Source organism: Delphinapterus leucas, chromosome 3 (genome assembly GCF_059928025.1).
Source record: "Delphinapterus leucas isolate spDelLeu-1000000601 "Yukka" chromosome 3, BTC_Dleu_Yukka2, whole genome shotgun sequence".
NCBI classification, from domain to species: Eukaryota; Metazoa; Chordata; class Mammalia; order Artiodactyla; family Monodontidae; genus Delphinapterus; species Delphinapterus leucas.
The window spans coordinates 106033750-106049361 of NC_143131.1; the positions used below are offsets into that span (position 1 = coordinate 106033750).

At 43.2% G+C, this 15612-nt stretch overlaps 1 protein-coding gene and 1 pseudogene across 9 annotated transcripts in view; both read left to right on the forward strand.

The window, feature by feature from the left end:
* GRAMD2B (GRAM domain containing 2B) overlaps positions 1-6949 on the forward strand; it is a 71170-nt gene extending 64221 nt beyond the window's left edge. For 4 of the 9 annotated variants that reach the window (XM_089909246.1, XM_089909248.1, XM_089909250.1 and 1 more), the window contains one exon: positions 2597-6949. In XM_089909246.1, the coding sequence (XP_089765372.1) occupies positions 2597-2828 (232 nt within the window). In that variant the 3' untranslated portion in view covers positions 2829-6949. Of the gene's footprint in view, positions 1-706 lie in introns of all 9 variants that reach the window. The other 5 variants (XM_089909249.1, XM_089909251.1, XM_022588691.3 and 2 more) reach the window with 3 other exon arrangements.
* Positions 4524-8801, forward strand: LOC111182343 (sorting nexin-15 pseudogene; annotated as a pseudogene).
* The last annotated feature ends 6811 nt before the right edge of the window (positions 8802-15612 follow it).

Sequence of the window (15612 nt, forward strand, 5' to 3'; positions counted from 1 at the left end):
CCCAGAGAGCTGGCAAGACTGGAATTTGAACCAGGTCTGACTCCAAAGTTGTGCCTCGAAGCCCTCTGCTTTTACTGCTCCTCAGAATCCAACCTTAGGCCTGGGGGATAAGGCCACTGAGTAGGGAGGTGAACAGGAGAAGGTAGGCACCCAGAAATATCCCCAGAGTTAAACCTAGTTAACATTTCTTATTTCTCCTTTCAGCATGTCTGTCCCTATCTCATGCTTTATTTTGACCCTTATCCTTAAAGGAAAGGTTTAGAGTGAGTTGTTCAATTCGACTTGCTGCCACAAATGCATTTGGTGGCTTTCCACAATGGTGCAGTTATGCTTACTTGGGAAGAAACATGAAACACAAATGAGTCAAATTATGCTTGTCTTGCAATACTAAATGGTATCTAGCATTTAACCACTGAATTATGGAGAGCAAAGGAGTCTGCATACTTCTGTTCTAAACCAAGGCATGACAGATAATTCCCACTGAATCACTGTATCGGTGGACAAGCTTGGAAATTTTCTCTTTTAAATCCACAATTAAGCTAGAGAAGGTATGGGATAGCAAAGAGAACTGTTTTCCCTTCTAAAATGTCAGTTGCTAAGAAGTGAAGATAAAATTTTTTTGATGAAATGCTTAGAAATGTTTGGCTTCCGTGCTGACCTAGAGAACGGGATGGTAATTTTCTCTCTCGTTCACTCTGGCACACAGTGGTGTTCTTTGGACTGGAAACACACGGAACCCTGCTGCCCTCCCGTGCATTTCTTCCCACTCCCCTGCCGGGCCCGGCTGGGACACCACTTTCTGTAATGAGGGACAGGAAAACAGGAGAGCTCGTCCACAACAGGCAGACAGCTGGCCATGTCTTGTGCAGAGCCCAGCTACTTGGCTAGGAGGCCTATACTACCAACAGAAACCTGTGTCCCAAAGCAGAAGAAGGGAAGAGGGGATTTAGGGTCAAAAGGAATGTGTTGAAGTTGTAAAAAGTCATAAGTTGCACACATTGCTCATAGGAATCTTAGTATAAAAATAGCCACCAGGCCACACCCATGTGCTGTTGCTCGGTCTGCACCCCCAAGCCTAAGGGAAGCTGGTAGTAACGCAGCAGCGCATGGTCGGGGGACAGCAGCTGTGTGCTGCGGGAAAGTCAGAGCCAGGTCTCAGCTCTTTCTACTCAGTACCAGCAACTTCCTTCTACTCTCCTGCAGGGACTGGTCATGTCTCAGCCTCCTGATCTGCCCTCTTGTAACTTCCCCATTTCTGTTCATGGCATCACTGCCCTTTCAGTCATCCTTTTCACTTCCCACTGATAGATTACGCAGGACTTTGTCAACTAATTAGCTTCAAATGTCTCCTCAGTTTCTCTAAGATGGGCACCATTAGGCCATTCTGACCCCCTACTACCTCCTAGTCTAAGAGTATGAAGTCCAATCTCATTATGGTTTGTATTTGCATTTTCCTAATTACTGCTGCGGTTGAGCATCTTTTCATATATATACTGGCCATATGGATTTCTTTCTGTAATATTCCTTCTGTAAATTGCCCATTTATCTCCTTTGTTTTACTTTTGGGGTTTTTGTCTTTGCAGGTGTTTTAAATATTTTGGATATCAGTCTTTTCTTTCATTTCATTTCTTTCTCTACCTCCCCACTCCTGCTTTTCCATTCATCTTTGGTCCTGTGGGAAGCTAGGGAAGCTATGAAGTAGGAATTTGGGGGATGAAGGCAATGCTTCTTACACGTAAAGAAGTAAATACTTATTTTCTTAGTACTGGGAATGGCATTAATGGTGGAGCGGTGCAGAAGAAAGCATGAACTTTGGAGTCAGATGTCTGTTCTTTTCCCTACTCTGCCACTTACTGTGTGACTGGTCTTGTTACGTAGCATCTCTGGCCCTTAGCTTGGTGTATAAAACCTCCCTCTGTGTGTGGTGGTGTGTGGTCAAGGTGAGCACACATGATGTTCCTGGCACATACTGATTAGATCTCTAGGACATCACAGAATGTTCTTCCAAAAGAAGACTGTTCTCTTTCTTTTGTTCCACAGGGTTCCCTACTCCCTCACAGTATTGGCTCTTGAAAATCCCTTGCTCTGAATTCTTTAAAGTTCATTTACCCAACAAACATTTACCAAGCACATTTTCAATGCCCAACACTATACTGTGGTCTTAAGATCCACAGATAGGCAGGGTCCATGGGAAATGTCATATCTAATAGGAGTGTTAAACATTATTTGTGGTGTTTGTCCAATTCAGACCATCACATGGGCTTTGTCAAACCCAGTTTCTTGTTGTCTCTGAATGCATATGGGTCACACCTGGTGTTGCCAGGTCTTCTGTTCTGTTTCTGTCTCTACCGACATTTTCATCTTTGTGCCACTCTTTCAAAAATTTTTAGCCTATCTTTTTTCATTTTAAAGTGGTTTGTCAAACAGAACTCTGTGCCACAATCATGCATTTATTTGCCTGATCTAAATTGAACCCATGTGTAGCTTTTTATTCAAGATGGAAGAGGTTAAGCTCAAGCATTATATAGACCATAGCAAATATGCCCTCAATATACTCCATTCTATGTAATAACAGGAGCTTTTCTCTTATTTCAAGATACAAAACAACTTACAAAAGCTACTTGAGAATGGTGACTGACCAGCCAGAAGCTTGGACCAATGCAAAACCTCGCACTTCCCTTGAAGTAGGTGCTCCCCAGGCATTCTGGTGGAGTGCTCCCTGCTGGCCAGAGGAGCAAGCAGATGGGCAGCCCCAGCCATGCTTGCCCTTGGAGGTCTCCAGCTCAGGAAATGGGGGAAGGGGAATAATTTTGGTTCCTGTGCAATAAAATTTGACCTTGACTCTCTGAGGAAGTTTTCAGGGCTGCTGCCTGAAAAAAACAGACCCATCTCTGGAGGTCTCAGGAAGGGCCTGGCAGACTTGGACGATTGTGGTTCAGTGGGTTATCATGACTGTGTCAGCGGTACTGACATACTCCTCCACTCCATGCCTTTTCAGTCCTACCCACCTGCCTTTTCTCTCCTGTACACCCCTCTTAACCAACCTTCAAACTAAGGGATATATCGTGTGCCAACAAACTCGATAGGATCCTTTAAAGAATTTGCCATGACTCTCCCAAAAGATAAAAAGAAACAAAAAAGCCCTAATGGACAGACTTGCTTCAAACAAATAACATTTTAGTTTTTGGTTTTCTCCCTTCTGCTGTTATGTTCTGGTTTAAGTCACCTGTATATCTTAACTTCTCAGTGCATTAAACTATCTCATTTTATGTTTTGTTCCTCTAATAACTAATAGGACTGATTCTCACCCACCCCAGGTCAAGAATTTGTGAGACATGAGACTGAAGTACTAAATTAACTTACGTTGAAACCAAAACTAATCTTTAAACCAAAAAGTATGATAGTGATTTGATGCAGGATGAAAAACACTGCATTTTTAAGATTGTAGGTGGACTGTGTGTGTTTTGAAATAGGATGTCTGTAATTAATGCTGAAACCCATCTCAGCATGATGATAGCATGCTTTTCTCTTGCTGACTAAAATATTTAACTAGTGGTTTTGCTAACTTCTATTTACCATATGGGTTGGCTGGTTTTTATTCATAATTATTTAGGTACCCTAATATCTGTAATATAAAAGATATTCTGTTTATCTATGATGCATTTTATAATCATTTCTATGAAATGTATTTTGTTTAATCAGATAAGCTAATAAGTGAATTGGTTACATCATTTGTATTTGTTGGCCTACTGGACAAGAATTGTGCCTGGTGCACCCCTAGCTTTTAATAAATACTCATTGGTTAAAATGCCCTGCCAACGCTGTATTTTGTCAGTTTGTAAATTGTTTTAACAGAGACAATATGCTTTTTAATTGCTTCTCACCTCCTCTCTACTACTTCCAACTCACCCATACTTCTTTCCTCCCAAGTATTCACTTCCGAAAAACTGATTCAAGTTCTTGGGTTGCAATGATATAGGGGAAAGAAAAATTAACTGTGAAATCAGAAAACCAATGCTTGATTCCTGGGTCCTCATTTTATGAGCTGTGTGACCGTAAGCAAAATATTTGGTCATTTTCCCCCATTTTATTGATGAGGATAAAAGTACCAGGGGAAAGTGTCATTGTGAGAATAAAATGTTACAAAGTTTCTAAAGCACATCTGCCATGTGAGGCAAATTGTATACTCTCCTCTTAATAGGAACCATATTATTTCTTAAAATGTTTGCATGTCTGACAGTCCGGTTTTATAAAAGTTCTGTGTCAATGCTCTATAGTTAAAACCCATTAGAGATTCAAGAGTGGGTCAGCTACCTCTGGAGAGAAATTCTACAACTGTGTGAAGAGCCTTTAAATGGTTCAAATTTCACTGGATTAGTAACCTTCTATCCAGGAATTTACACCAGAGCAATAAGCAGAGATCTAGTCAAGGATTTATATAGAAGAATATTCTTTGAAGCCTTAACAGCAAAATATTAGAGACTATTCAATAGCAGAGCACTTAAATTATGACACTATTTAGAATGGTATTGTCAAAAAATGGCATAGAAAATAGCATTAAAAAGGTAAGCATATAGAGAGGATGTGGAAAAGGGAACCCTCCTACACTGTTGATGGGAATGTAAGTTGGTATAGCCACTATGCAAAACAGTATGAAGGTTCCTCAGAAAACTAAAAATAGAATTATGATACGATCCAGCAATCCCGCTCCTGGGCATATATCCAGACAAAACTATAATCCAAAAAGATACATGCACCCCAATGTTCATAGCAGCACTATTCACAATAGCCAAGACATGGAAACAACCTAAATGTCCATCGACAGGTGAATGGATAGAGAAGACGTGGTACATATATACAATGGAATACTACTCAGCCTTAAAAAAAAAGAATGAAATAATGCCATTTGCAGCAACATGGATACAACTAGAGATTGAAGTAAGTCATAAAGAGAAAGACAAATACCATATGATATCACTTACATGTAGAATCTAAATTATGACACAAATGAACCTATCTATGAAACAGAAACAGACTCAGGCATAGAGAACACACTTGTGGTTGCCACGGGGGAGGGGGTTGGGGGAGGGATGGAGTGGGAGGTTAGGGTTAGTAGATATAAGCTATTATATATGGAGTGGATGGATAACAAGGCCCTACTGTATAGCACAGAGAACTATATTCAGTATCCTATGATGAGCCATAATGGAAAAGAACATAAAAGAATTATATATGTATAACAATCTCTTTGCTGTACAGCAGAAATTAACACAACATTGTAAATCAACTATACTCCAATTACAAAGAAAACTGTTAACTTGGTGTTGTAACTGAACAGGGCCCTATGGAGCCTTCCCATAAGAGAACCCCCACGTCCTCTGCCTGCCTCCTGTCTGTAGAAAAACCTAAGCCTCCTAGGCCTTCCCCGAGTTCCAAAGAGTAACTTTAATCAGAAGGGTGAGAAAATGCAGAAATAAGGGAAAACAGTCAAGCAAGACAATAATAGTTCAGCCGTTAAAGTCAAGGACCTTTAGTTCCTCCTCAAGGGCTAGAGATAATATTCTGAGCCATGTCCTTTGAGCTGTTTTGCAGATCCTGAAACCCCCACCAGGTGGAAGAAGTTAACTGTGTGCTGCCCACGAGCACTGAGACCCCAGACCTGTTGGAACAGAAGGCTGACGATGTTGACTCCCAATTAACCTCACCACCAGCCAATCAGAAGAATGTCCAGGAGCTGATCACGCACCCCATGACCCCCCTCCCTCACCCTGTCTTTAAAAACCTTTCCCTGAAAGCCTTCAAGGAGTTTGGGCCTTTTAAGCACTGGCTGCCTGGACTCCCTGCTTGGCCTGCAATAAACACTGCACTTTCCTTCACCACGATCCAGTGTGGTGTGTCAGTAGATTGGCTTTACTGCACGTGGGCAAGCAGACCCAAGTTTGGTTCGGTAACAGTGACAGTAAAGGGAATCAGAACAAAGATAGCAGGGAAGTAGCAAACTCAGGTTTGGAGGGAACAAGAGCCAGGTGGCTGAAACTACCCAAGCTTAAAAGCTGGGGAGGGTCTGGGTGGAGCTGAAACTCTGCCGTCTGCAGAAGGGGCACGTCAGGTGGCGCTAATGTCTCAGAGGGGGCGTAATGAGCCTGGTTCTGCAAATGCTGGGTAAACTGCAAACTGGATCCAGCTGCTGCTCCAGAAAGAAACTGCCAGTGCCAAGCCGAAGAAGTGAGGATAAGGCGACACTCACTGTAACAGGAGGAAGTTTAGCAGCTCTGAGGGAGTAAACAGAAAGGAGCAATCCCTTCTTCCCGTTCAGCGCAGTCTCTCTCTAGGGCCCTTTGTTAGCGGAATCTAACAGGGAACAGCTGGCAAAACATCAATACGGTTTGAAGTGTTGCAACCTTAGCATCACAAGAGAGGGCTTCAAGCTAAGAGGGAATCCCTTAATACTGGTTACTAGCCACCCCGTGGGCTACGCAGCATCCATACACACCCTTTCTTGTCCTTTATTTTTCTGCGGTACGCGGGCCTCTTCACTGTTGTGGCCTCTCCCGTTGCGGAGCACAGGCTCCGGACGCGCAGGCTCAGTGGCCATGGCTCACGGGCCCAGCCGCTCCGCGGCATGAAGGATCTTACCAGACCGGGGCACGAACCCGCGTCCCCTGCATCGGCAGGCAGACTCTCAACCACTGCGCCACCAGGGAAGCCCCATACACACCTTTTCTATACATATTTGAACTCTCACGCAACAAGAAACACAACTCTGTTTCTAACGAGACACCACTCTACTTCATACAAAGGAAGACAGTCTCATCCTTACCTGAAAATGATGAGATGCAAAGTCCCAACATTGGCTGTATCCATCTCTGCGATTCAGCAACTTCCACAAGCTGCTTGGAGACCCGGCCTACAGCCTCCACCCAACTTCTTCCGCTTCCTCCACGAGTTCCCTGCTTCCCCCGGGTCCCGCCCCTCCCCGCGCACAGGTGTTTGGCGGTTCAAAGCTTCCAAGAAGCCTCGAAAGGCGGCTGAGGATTTGGTTCGCTTCACGGTGCACATCTCCGCGCTCGACAGCCCCCAACTCAAGGAGTTCTTCTGGGGTGGGGAGGTGACACGGTCCTCCGAAGTGTCCAGGGACCTGCACATCCTGCCAGCCTCTCTGATCCCCATACCGCCCCCTCGATGAGCCCCGGCCCTGGGGCCCTGATGCGTCCTGGTTGCACCAGCGGCTCCCCGGCAGAAAGGAGGGGCGTGGAGAGGAGGGGCCTCGACGTGTTGGAGGTGCCAACGGACCATCCCCCACGCCACGCCCTCACCATCCAGACCTGCCATCTTTAACTGTGGGAGTACCAAGGAGGCGTCCCGTGCCCCTGCTGAGCCCCGCACACCAAGGCTGAACTTGCCCTCTTGGACCCCTTTTCCAAGGAAGAAGGCTCAGGCCTCAGTCCTACCTGCCTAAGTGAGTTGGCATTGCTGCAGAGTCCTAAAGGCTGGACCAGGGACCTTGGGAAACAGGAAGGCAGGGAGAGGAAAAGGAAGGAGGGCCCACCACCACCTTTCTGAGCCAAGCTACAGAGCTCATCATCCAGGGCTGCGGGAGGAGAAGGCAAGCACCTACCCTGCAGCTCTGCAGGATTACCGGGATGGGGTGCACATCCTGCTTCATGGAGATCCCAGTGACCCATCCCCTGCCCTCAGGGAGGGTGTGAGGAAGGCAGCCAACTAGCTGAAGCGTCAGAGGCAATCCTGCACCTGTACCTGTCCTAACTCCTGCCTGAAAAAGGAGTGGCCCCTTCCCCAGGACTCCAGCACTGGCAGCCGCCTCCTTCTCCTCTCCCTGGTGCCTGGCCCTGTCTCCTGGTCTTATAATCTAGGGGCCATTTCTAGATGTAATCGGACCAAGAATGGGGAAAATAATGAATTCAAAGTTCCCCAAAGAGTTTTAATTAAAAATAAAATAATAATTAAAATAAATTAATAAAATTATTTTATTTAATAAAATTATTTTAAAATTATTTTAATTATAATATTTAAAATAATTTTAAAATTATTAATAAAATTATTCCTCAAATTTGGTCACAGTGCCATCTGAATATTCTATCCTCTAGTGACTAAACTGTAAAGTTAGCCTCCAACAAAACTTGAGTAGAATATTAAAGGGAAGGAGGGACTTCCCTGGTGGCACAGTGGTTAAGAATCCGCCTGCCAATGCAGGGGACACGGGTTCGAGCCCTGGTCCGGGAAGGTCCCACATTCCGCAGAGCAACTAAGCCTGTGTGCCACAACTACTGAGCCTGTGATCTAGAGTCCACGAGCCATAACTAATGAGCACACGTGCCACAACTACTGAAGCCTGTGCACCTAGAGACTGTGCTCCTCAACAAGAGAAGCCACCGCAGTGAGAAGCCTGCGCACCTCAATGAACAGTAACCCCCACTCGCCACAACTAGAGAAAGCCCGCGCGCAGCAATGAAGAACCAACGCAGCCATAAATAAATAAATACATTTTAAAAAAATAATTAAAAAGGGAAGGAAAAGAGAAAATTGTTACTATAAACAAATTTATAATACATATCATACAAATGCATACACATATATACACACACAAAGAAAGGAAGAAAATATGCATAGCTGCTCTAGTCTTCATTTCTGTAACTAATTGCAAAGATATATTTATAATCTTCTTTCATCTTCCACTACCCATTTCATCTTTTCTTTGCCCTCAGAAAGAACCTCAGCTGGTCACAATTCTTTACCTGGTGAGGTGACCCAAATCTTTATTCCTGAAGGGTCTGAGTTCCCTGAGCCTTTCTCTCTCTCTCTTCTTCCTCCCCACTCCCCTTTGTTGTTATTTGTGGTGGTGGTAGTGGTGGTGGTTGCATGTTGGTTCAATGGCTTTAATAAACCAAAAGAGATATTTGGCAGTCTTAGCTTCCAATTCAATTGAAACATTTGTCCATTAGGAACCAACACCTCCAAACCAGCAGAGCTCAAAATGGCAGGGATGGGAAGCAAGACTCCCATAAGTAGATTATTAGCCATAATAGTCTAAGGAGCTACTCTTAACTCCAACCTCGACTCCTATAGGCCCCATGCCTATAGGAGAGGCACACATATGTTGGTTTCTTCATCCTGTAAAATGAAACCCCATACTTTCAGGGTGTCTCTCCTAACTGGTAGCCTAACAGGGCCTTCATGAGGCCATGTTACTGTCTTATTAAGCCAGCAGCTGCTAAGCAATGGAGTATGTGGTAAAAACCAGTGAATTCTGTGGGCACTAGCCCTCTACTGAAATTCTTGTGCTGTGAAATGAGCTTCTTGATCAGAAGCAATGTGGTGCGTAGCGAAGTCACCATGATGGTAAGGCAGAAACATTATGGACAAGGAAGGCAGATCAATATCTAGGACACAAATCTATTCCAAAGAGAAATCTTTCTCCTCCATGCTAGAAGAGGTCCCAAGCAATAGTCTTGCCACCAAGTGGATGGCCACAGAGGAAGACACTCTATGGAAGGCTGTTGCCAGGTTACGCACTCAGCTGGGGCATCCTTGGTGAGGGGAAGTTTGTGAGGTTGAACCCAGAACAAAACTTCATGATAATATTTATTCTCTACTTAAAGATTAAAATCTGAATGGGCTCTTTTAGATTGAACAAGGACTCTAGTTCTTAGAGTTGCCCTTTGAAAAAATAGAGATATTCACAGTTTCCGGTCTGCCCCAGCATCAGCATTGGACTTGTTAAAACGCTGTTTATTAAGTGGATGCCCAGTTAGGAAGTCAGTCCAAGCCAGTCAGCTGTCAGGGGGGTGTGAAGAAATTTCCTAGATTGCTTGGCATTGAATGGTTCTGCTGACCACTTTAGGCGAGAACAGTGGTGAGTGAGCAATGTGCATCCTTCCACTGCACATTCCCTCCTTTTTAAGGCTGTGGCAATTTCCATTCAAGGGTTAAAGCCACCCATGGGGAAATTAAGCCATTTCTTGGTAAACAAAGAAATAAGAACAGCACTCACATGATGATGCTGGGGCTCTGACACGGCTGATCTCTGTAACGTTGCGTGAAGGATGTGATATGCTGTCAGCTTTACAGATAAGCATTTGTGACCCAATTTGTTTGCTTCAGAGAGGTAGTTTACTGACAGAAGAAAAATGAAGGCAGAGTACTGATTGCACAATCAAATCCGAGTGGCTGCTGAACAGAATAAAATGCTGTGTAAATCCAGAAGCCACCCTGGAGTAAAGAAAACTAAATAACAAGGAGGAAGAGGGATTCACTAGAAATGAAATACTGGGTGATTTCTACTTACATCTCCCCATAAATTTTTTTAAACTTTGGTAACTAAAATAGGTATGGGCTCTATCTTGTTAGTACTACTTAAGGTATATATTTAATTATCTTAAATGCTCTTTAATTTTATGGTTTTGATTTTAGGTTGCAAACATTTAAAATCTGCAGCAGTTAAGTTCTGAGTTTTGCCAGTTCTTTCACTGTCATGTAATCATATAATCATGCCAATTGTATGACTGGTAGTCATATGAAGCAACTGTAAACCTTTCTGAGCAATTGATTCATTTCTACATTTGAGAGGCAGAGTATTAAATTGGGTGGTAATCCAACTATGTCAGTCTCCAGAAGAAGAATCTCTATATCAAATTGTACACTCCAGAAGAAGGATTTATCCAGGGAAGGAAAGAACATGACTGGCTCCAATCAGAACTAGATCTTCCATTTCTGCATGGAGCCTAAATGAAGGTTAAAAGTTTGCTGGCTTCAGATGAAATGGCAGAGTAGGAAGACCCTGAGCTCACCTCCTCCCATGGGTGCACCAAAATTACAACTATTTACAGAGCAACTATTGATGAAAACAACCTGAAGACTAGCAGAAAAGATTTTCCACAACCAAAGATATAAAGAAGGAACGACAATGATATTGGTAGGAGGGGTGGAGATGCAATAGAGTCAAGGTCCATATCCCTAGATAGGCAATCCACAATCAGAAGGACAATCACAATTGCAGAGGTTTTCCCAAAAGAGTGAGGGTTTTGAGCTCCCGCATTGGGCTCCCCAACCCAGGGTCCTGTGCCAGGAAGACAAGTCCCCAGAACCACTGGCTCTGAAGGCCAGATGGGCTTACTTTTGGGAGAGCCAGAGGGCTATAGGAAACAAACTCCACTTTTAAAGGGCTCATGCAAAATCTCACATGCTCAGAGACCCAACACAGAGGCAGTAATCTGAAAGGAGCCTGATCAGACCCCCTTGCTCATCTTGGAGAGCTTCCTAGAGCAGCGGGAGGCAAATGGGACTCCCCTTAGGGACATAAATACTGACAGCAGCCATTTTGAGAAGCCTGTTCTATGACAAGGACACTGGTCCTGGAAAGTGCCATTTTGGAGTCCTCTCCAGCCTATTAGCATCAGGGCTTATCTGCCCACCAGCTGGTCAGCACCTGTCCTGGAAACCCACTTGCCCCTGGACCCAGCCCTGTCCACCAATAGGCCAGCACCAACCCCAGGGCTCCCTGAGATGTGCAGCCAGCAATGCCATGAGCCTGCCCCACCAGCAGGCCAGCAGCTTTTGTATGAGGCAGGGCCTGGCAGCCAACCAGACCAGGCGCCAGCCCTGCCTACCAGGGCACTAACAGTAGTCAGCCACACCATAACAGATGGGCCCATGCAGCCAACATAGGGGGCAACCCTAGAGCATATTAATCTGGTGGCCTGAAGGGAGTGTGCTGCTGGGCCCCATAGGATGTCTCCTACATAAGGACATTGGTCTATGATCAGGAAATGTAACTGATCCACCGAACACATAGAAATAAAAACAGAGAAATAAGCAAAATGTGGTGACAGGGGCTTCCCTGGTGGCATGGTGGTTAAGAATCCTCCTGCCAATGCAGGGGACATGGGCTAGAGCCCTGGTCCGGGAACTAGATCCCACATGCCGCGGAGCAACTGAGCCCGTGCACCACAACTACTGAGCCTGCGCTCTAGAGCCCACAAGCCACAACTACTGAAGCCCACACGCCTTAAAGCCTGTGCTCCGCAACAAGAAGCCACCGCAATGAGAAACCCGCACACCACAACAAAGAGTAGCCCCCGCTCGCCACAACTAGAGGAAGCCCATGCACAGCAACAATGACCCAAGGCAGCCATAAATAAATAAATAAATGAATAAATGAATGAATGAATGAATGGTGATAGAGGAGTGTGTTCCAAAAAAAAAGGAACAAGAAAAAGCCCCAGAAAAAGAACTAAGCAAAGTAATCTACCCAATAAAGAGATCAAGGTAATGATCATAAAGATGTTCAACAAACTCAGGAAAAGAAAGAATGAATACAGTGAGAAGTTTAACTAAAAGTTTGAAACTAAAAAGAAAAACTAAACCGAGCTTAAGAATACAGTAACTAAAATTAAAAATATACCAGAAAGAAAAACAGATTCAGTAGATTGGATGATTCAGAGGAACAGATCAGTGAACTGGAAGACAGAGTAGTGGAATCACTCAAGGTGAACAGAAAAAAGAAAAAATAATTTTTAAAAATGAGGATAGGGCTTCCCTGGTGGCACAGTAGTTAAGAATCCACCTGCCAATGCATGGGACATGGGTTCAAGCCCTGGTCTGGGAAGATCCCACATGCTGCAGAGCAACTAAGTCCATGCGCCACAACTACAGAGCCTGTGCTCTAGAGCCTGCGAGCCACAGCTACTGAAGCCTGGGTGCCTAGACCCCATGCTCTGCAACTAGAGAAGCCACCACAATGAGAAGCCCGCACACAGCAACGAAGAACAGCCCCCTCTCACTGCAACTAGAGAAAAGCCTGCGCACAGCAACGAAGACCCAATGCAGCCAGAAATAAATTAATTTTTAAAAAAATGAGGATAGTTGAAGAGACCTCTGGGACAACATCAAGTGTACTGACATTTGCATTATAGGGATCCCAGAAGGAAAAAAGAGAGAGAGCGGGGCAGAAAAGTTATTTAAACAAATAACAGGTGAATACTTCCCTAACCTGGGAAAAGAAACAGAAGTCCAGATCCAGGAAGCACAGACAGTCCCAAATAAGCTGAACTCAAAGGTATCCACACCAAGATACATTGCAATTAAAATGGCAAAAATTAAAGGTAAAGAATCTTAAAAGCAGCAAGGAAAAAGCAACTAGTTATATATAAAGGAACTCCCATAAGACTACCAGGTGACTTTTCAGCAGAAACTTAGCAGGCGCGAAGGGAGTGGCACAATACATTTAAAGTGATGAGAAGAAAAAACGTAAAACCAAGAATGCTCTACCTGGCAATCTACTCAGATTTTAAGGGGTGATAGAGTTTTATAGACAAGCAAAAGCTAAAAGAGTTCAGCACCACTAAATCAGCTTTACAAAAAAAGTTAAAGGGAGTTCTCTAAGTGGAAAAGAAAAGACCACAACTAGAAATATGAAAATTATGAAAAGAAAAATCTCATTGATAAAGGCAAACATGCAGTAAAGGTAGTAGGTCAACCACTTATAAAGCTGGTAGGAAGGGTAAAAGACAAAAGTAGTAAAATCACCTCTATCCACAATAAGTAGTTAAGAGATATGCAGAACAAAAGGATGTAAAGAATGATGTCAAAAATATTAAGCATGGGAGACAGATAAAATTGCAATGTTGTTAGAATGTGTTTGAACTTAAGAGATCATCAACTCAGTTTCCATTTCATTACTTGTGATTGGTCTGTTCATATTTTCTATTTCTTCCTGGTTCAGTCTTGGAAGGTTATACCTTTCTAAGAATTTGTCCATTTTATTGGCATAGAACTGCTTGTAGTAGTCTCTTAGGATGCTTTGTATTTCTGCGGTGTCTGTTGTAACTTCACCTTTTTCATTTCTAATTTTATTGATTTGAGTCCTCTCCCTCTTTTTCATGATGAGTCTGGCTAAAGGTTTATTAATTTTGTTTATCTTCTCAAAGAACCAGCTTTTAGTTTTATTGATCTTTGCTACTGCTTTCTTTGTTTCTATTTCATTTATTTCTGCTCTGATCTTTATGATTTCTTTCCTTCTTCTAACTTTGGGTTTTGTTTTTTCTTCTTTCTCTAGTTCCTTTAGGTGTAAGTTTAGATTGCTTATTTGAGATTTTTCTTGTTTCTTGAGGTAGGATTGTACTGCTATAAACTTCCCACTTAGAACAGCTCTTGCTGCATCCCATAGGTTTTGGATGATCATGTTTTCATTGTCATTTGTCTCTAGGTATTTTTTATTTTATAAATTTATTTATTTATTTACGGTTGCACTGGGTCTTCATTGCTATGCGCTGGCTATCTCTAGTTGTGGCGAGCAGGGGCTACTCTTCATTGCGATGCATGGACATCTCACTGCAGTGGCTTCTGTTGTTGCGGAGCAAGAGCTCTAGGCATGCAGGCTTCAGTAGCTGTGGCTTGTGGGCTCTAGAGCACAGGCTCAGTAGCTGTGGTGCACGGGCTTAGTTGCTCCACGGCATGTGGGATCTTCCCAGACCAGGGCTTGAACCCATGTCCCCTGCATTGGAAGGAAGATTCTTAACCACTGAGCCACCAGGGAAGTCCCTCTAGGTATTTTTTGATTTCCTCTTTGATTTCTTCAGTGATCTCTTGGTTATTTAGTAACGTATTGTTTAGTCTCCATGTGTTTGTGTTTTTTATGTTTTTTTCCCTGTAATTTATTTCTAATCTCATAGCACTGTGGTCAGAAAAGATTAAAAAAATTCCAACAATCAAAAGTCCAGGACAAGATGGCTTCACAGGTGAATTCTATCTAACATTTAGAGAATAGCTAACACTAATCCTTCTCAAACTCTTCCAAAAAATTGCAGAGGAAGGAACACTCCCAAACTCACTCTATGGGGCCACCATCATCCTGATACCAAAACCAGACAAAGATACTACAAAAAAAGAAAATTACAGACCAATATCACTGATGAATGTAGATGCAAAAATCCTCAACAAAATACTAGCAAACAGAATCCAACAATACATTAAAAGGATCATACACCATGATCAAGTGGGATTTATCCCAGGGATGCAAGGATCCTTCAATATATGCAAATCAATCAATGTGATACACCATATTAACAAACTGAAGAATAAAAACCATATGATCATCTTAATAGATACAGAAAAAGCTTTTGACAAAATTCAACACCTATTTAGGACAAAAACTCTCCAGAAAGTAGGCATAGAGGGAACCTACCTCAACATAATAAAGGCCATATGCAACAAACCCACAGCAAACATCATTCTCAATGGTGAAAAACTGAAAGCATTTCCTCTAAGATCAGGAACAAGACAAGGATGTCCACTCTCACCACTATTATTCAACATAGTATTGGAAGTCCGAGCCACGGCAATCAGAGAAGAAAAAGAAATAAAAAGAATCCAAATCGGAAAAGAAGAAGTAAAACTGTCACTGTTTGCAGATGACATGATACTATACATAGAAAATCCAAAAGATGCCACCAGAAAATTACTAGAGCTAATCAGTGATTTTGGTATAAAGTTGCAGGATACAAAATTAATGCACAGAAATCTCTCGCATTCCTATACACTAACAACAAATGATCAGAAAGAGAAATTAGGGAAACAATCCCATTCACCACTGCA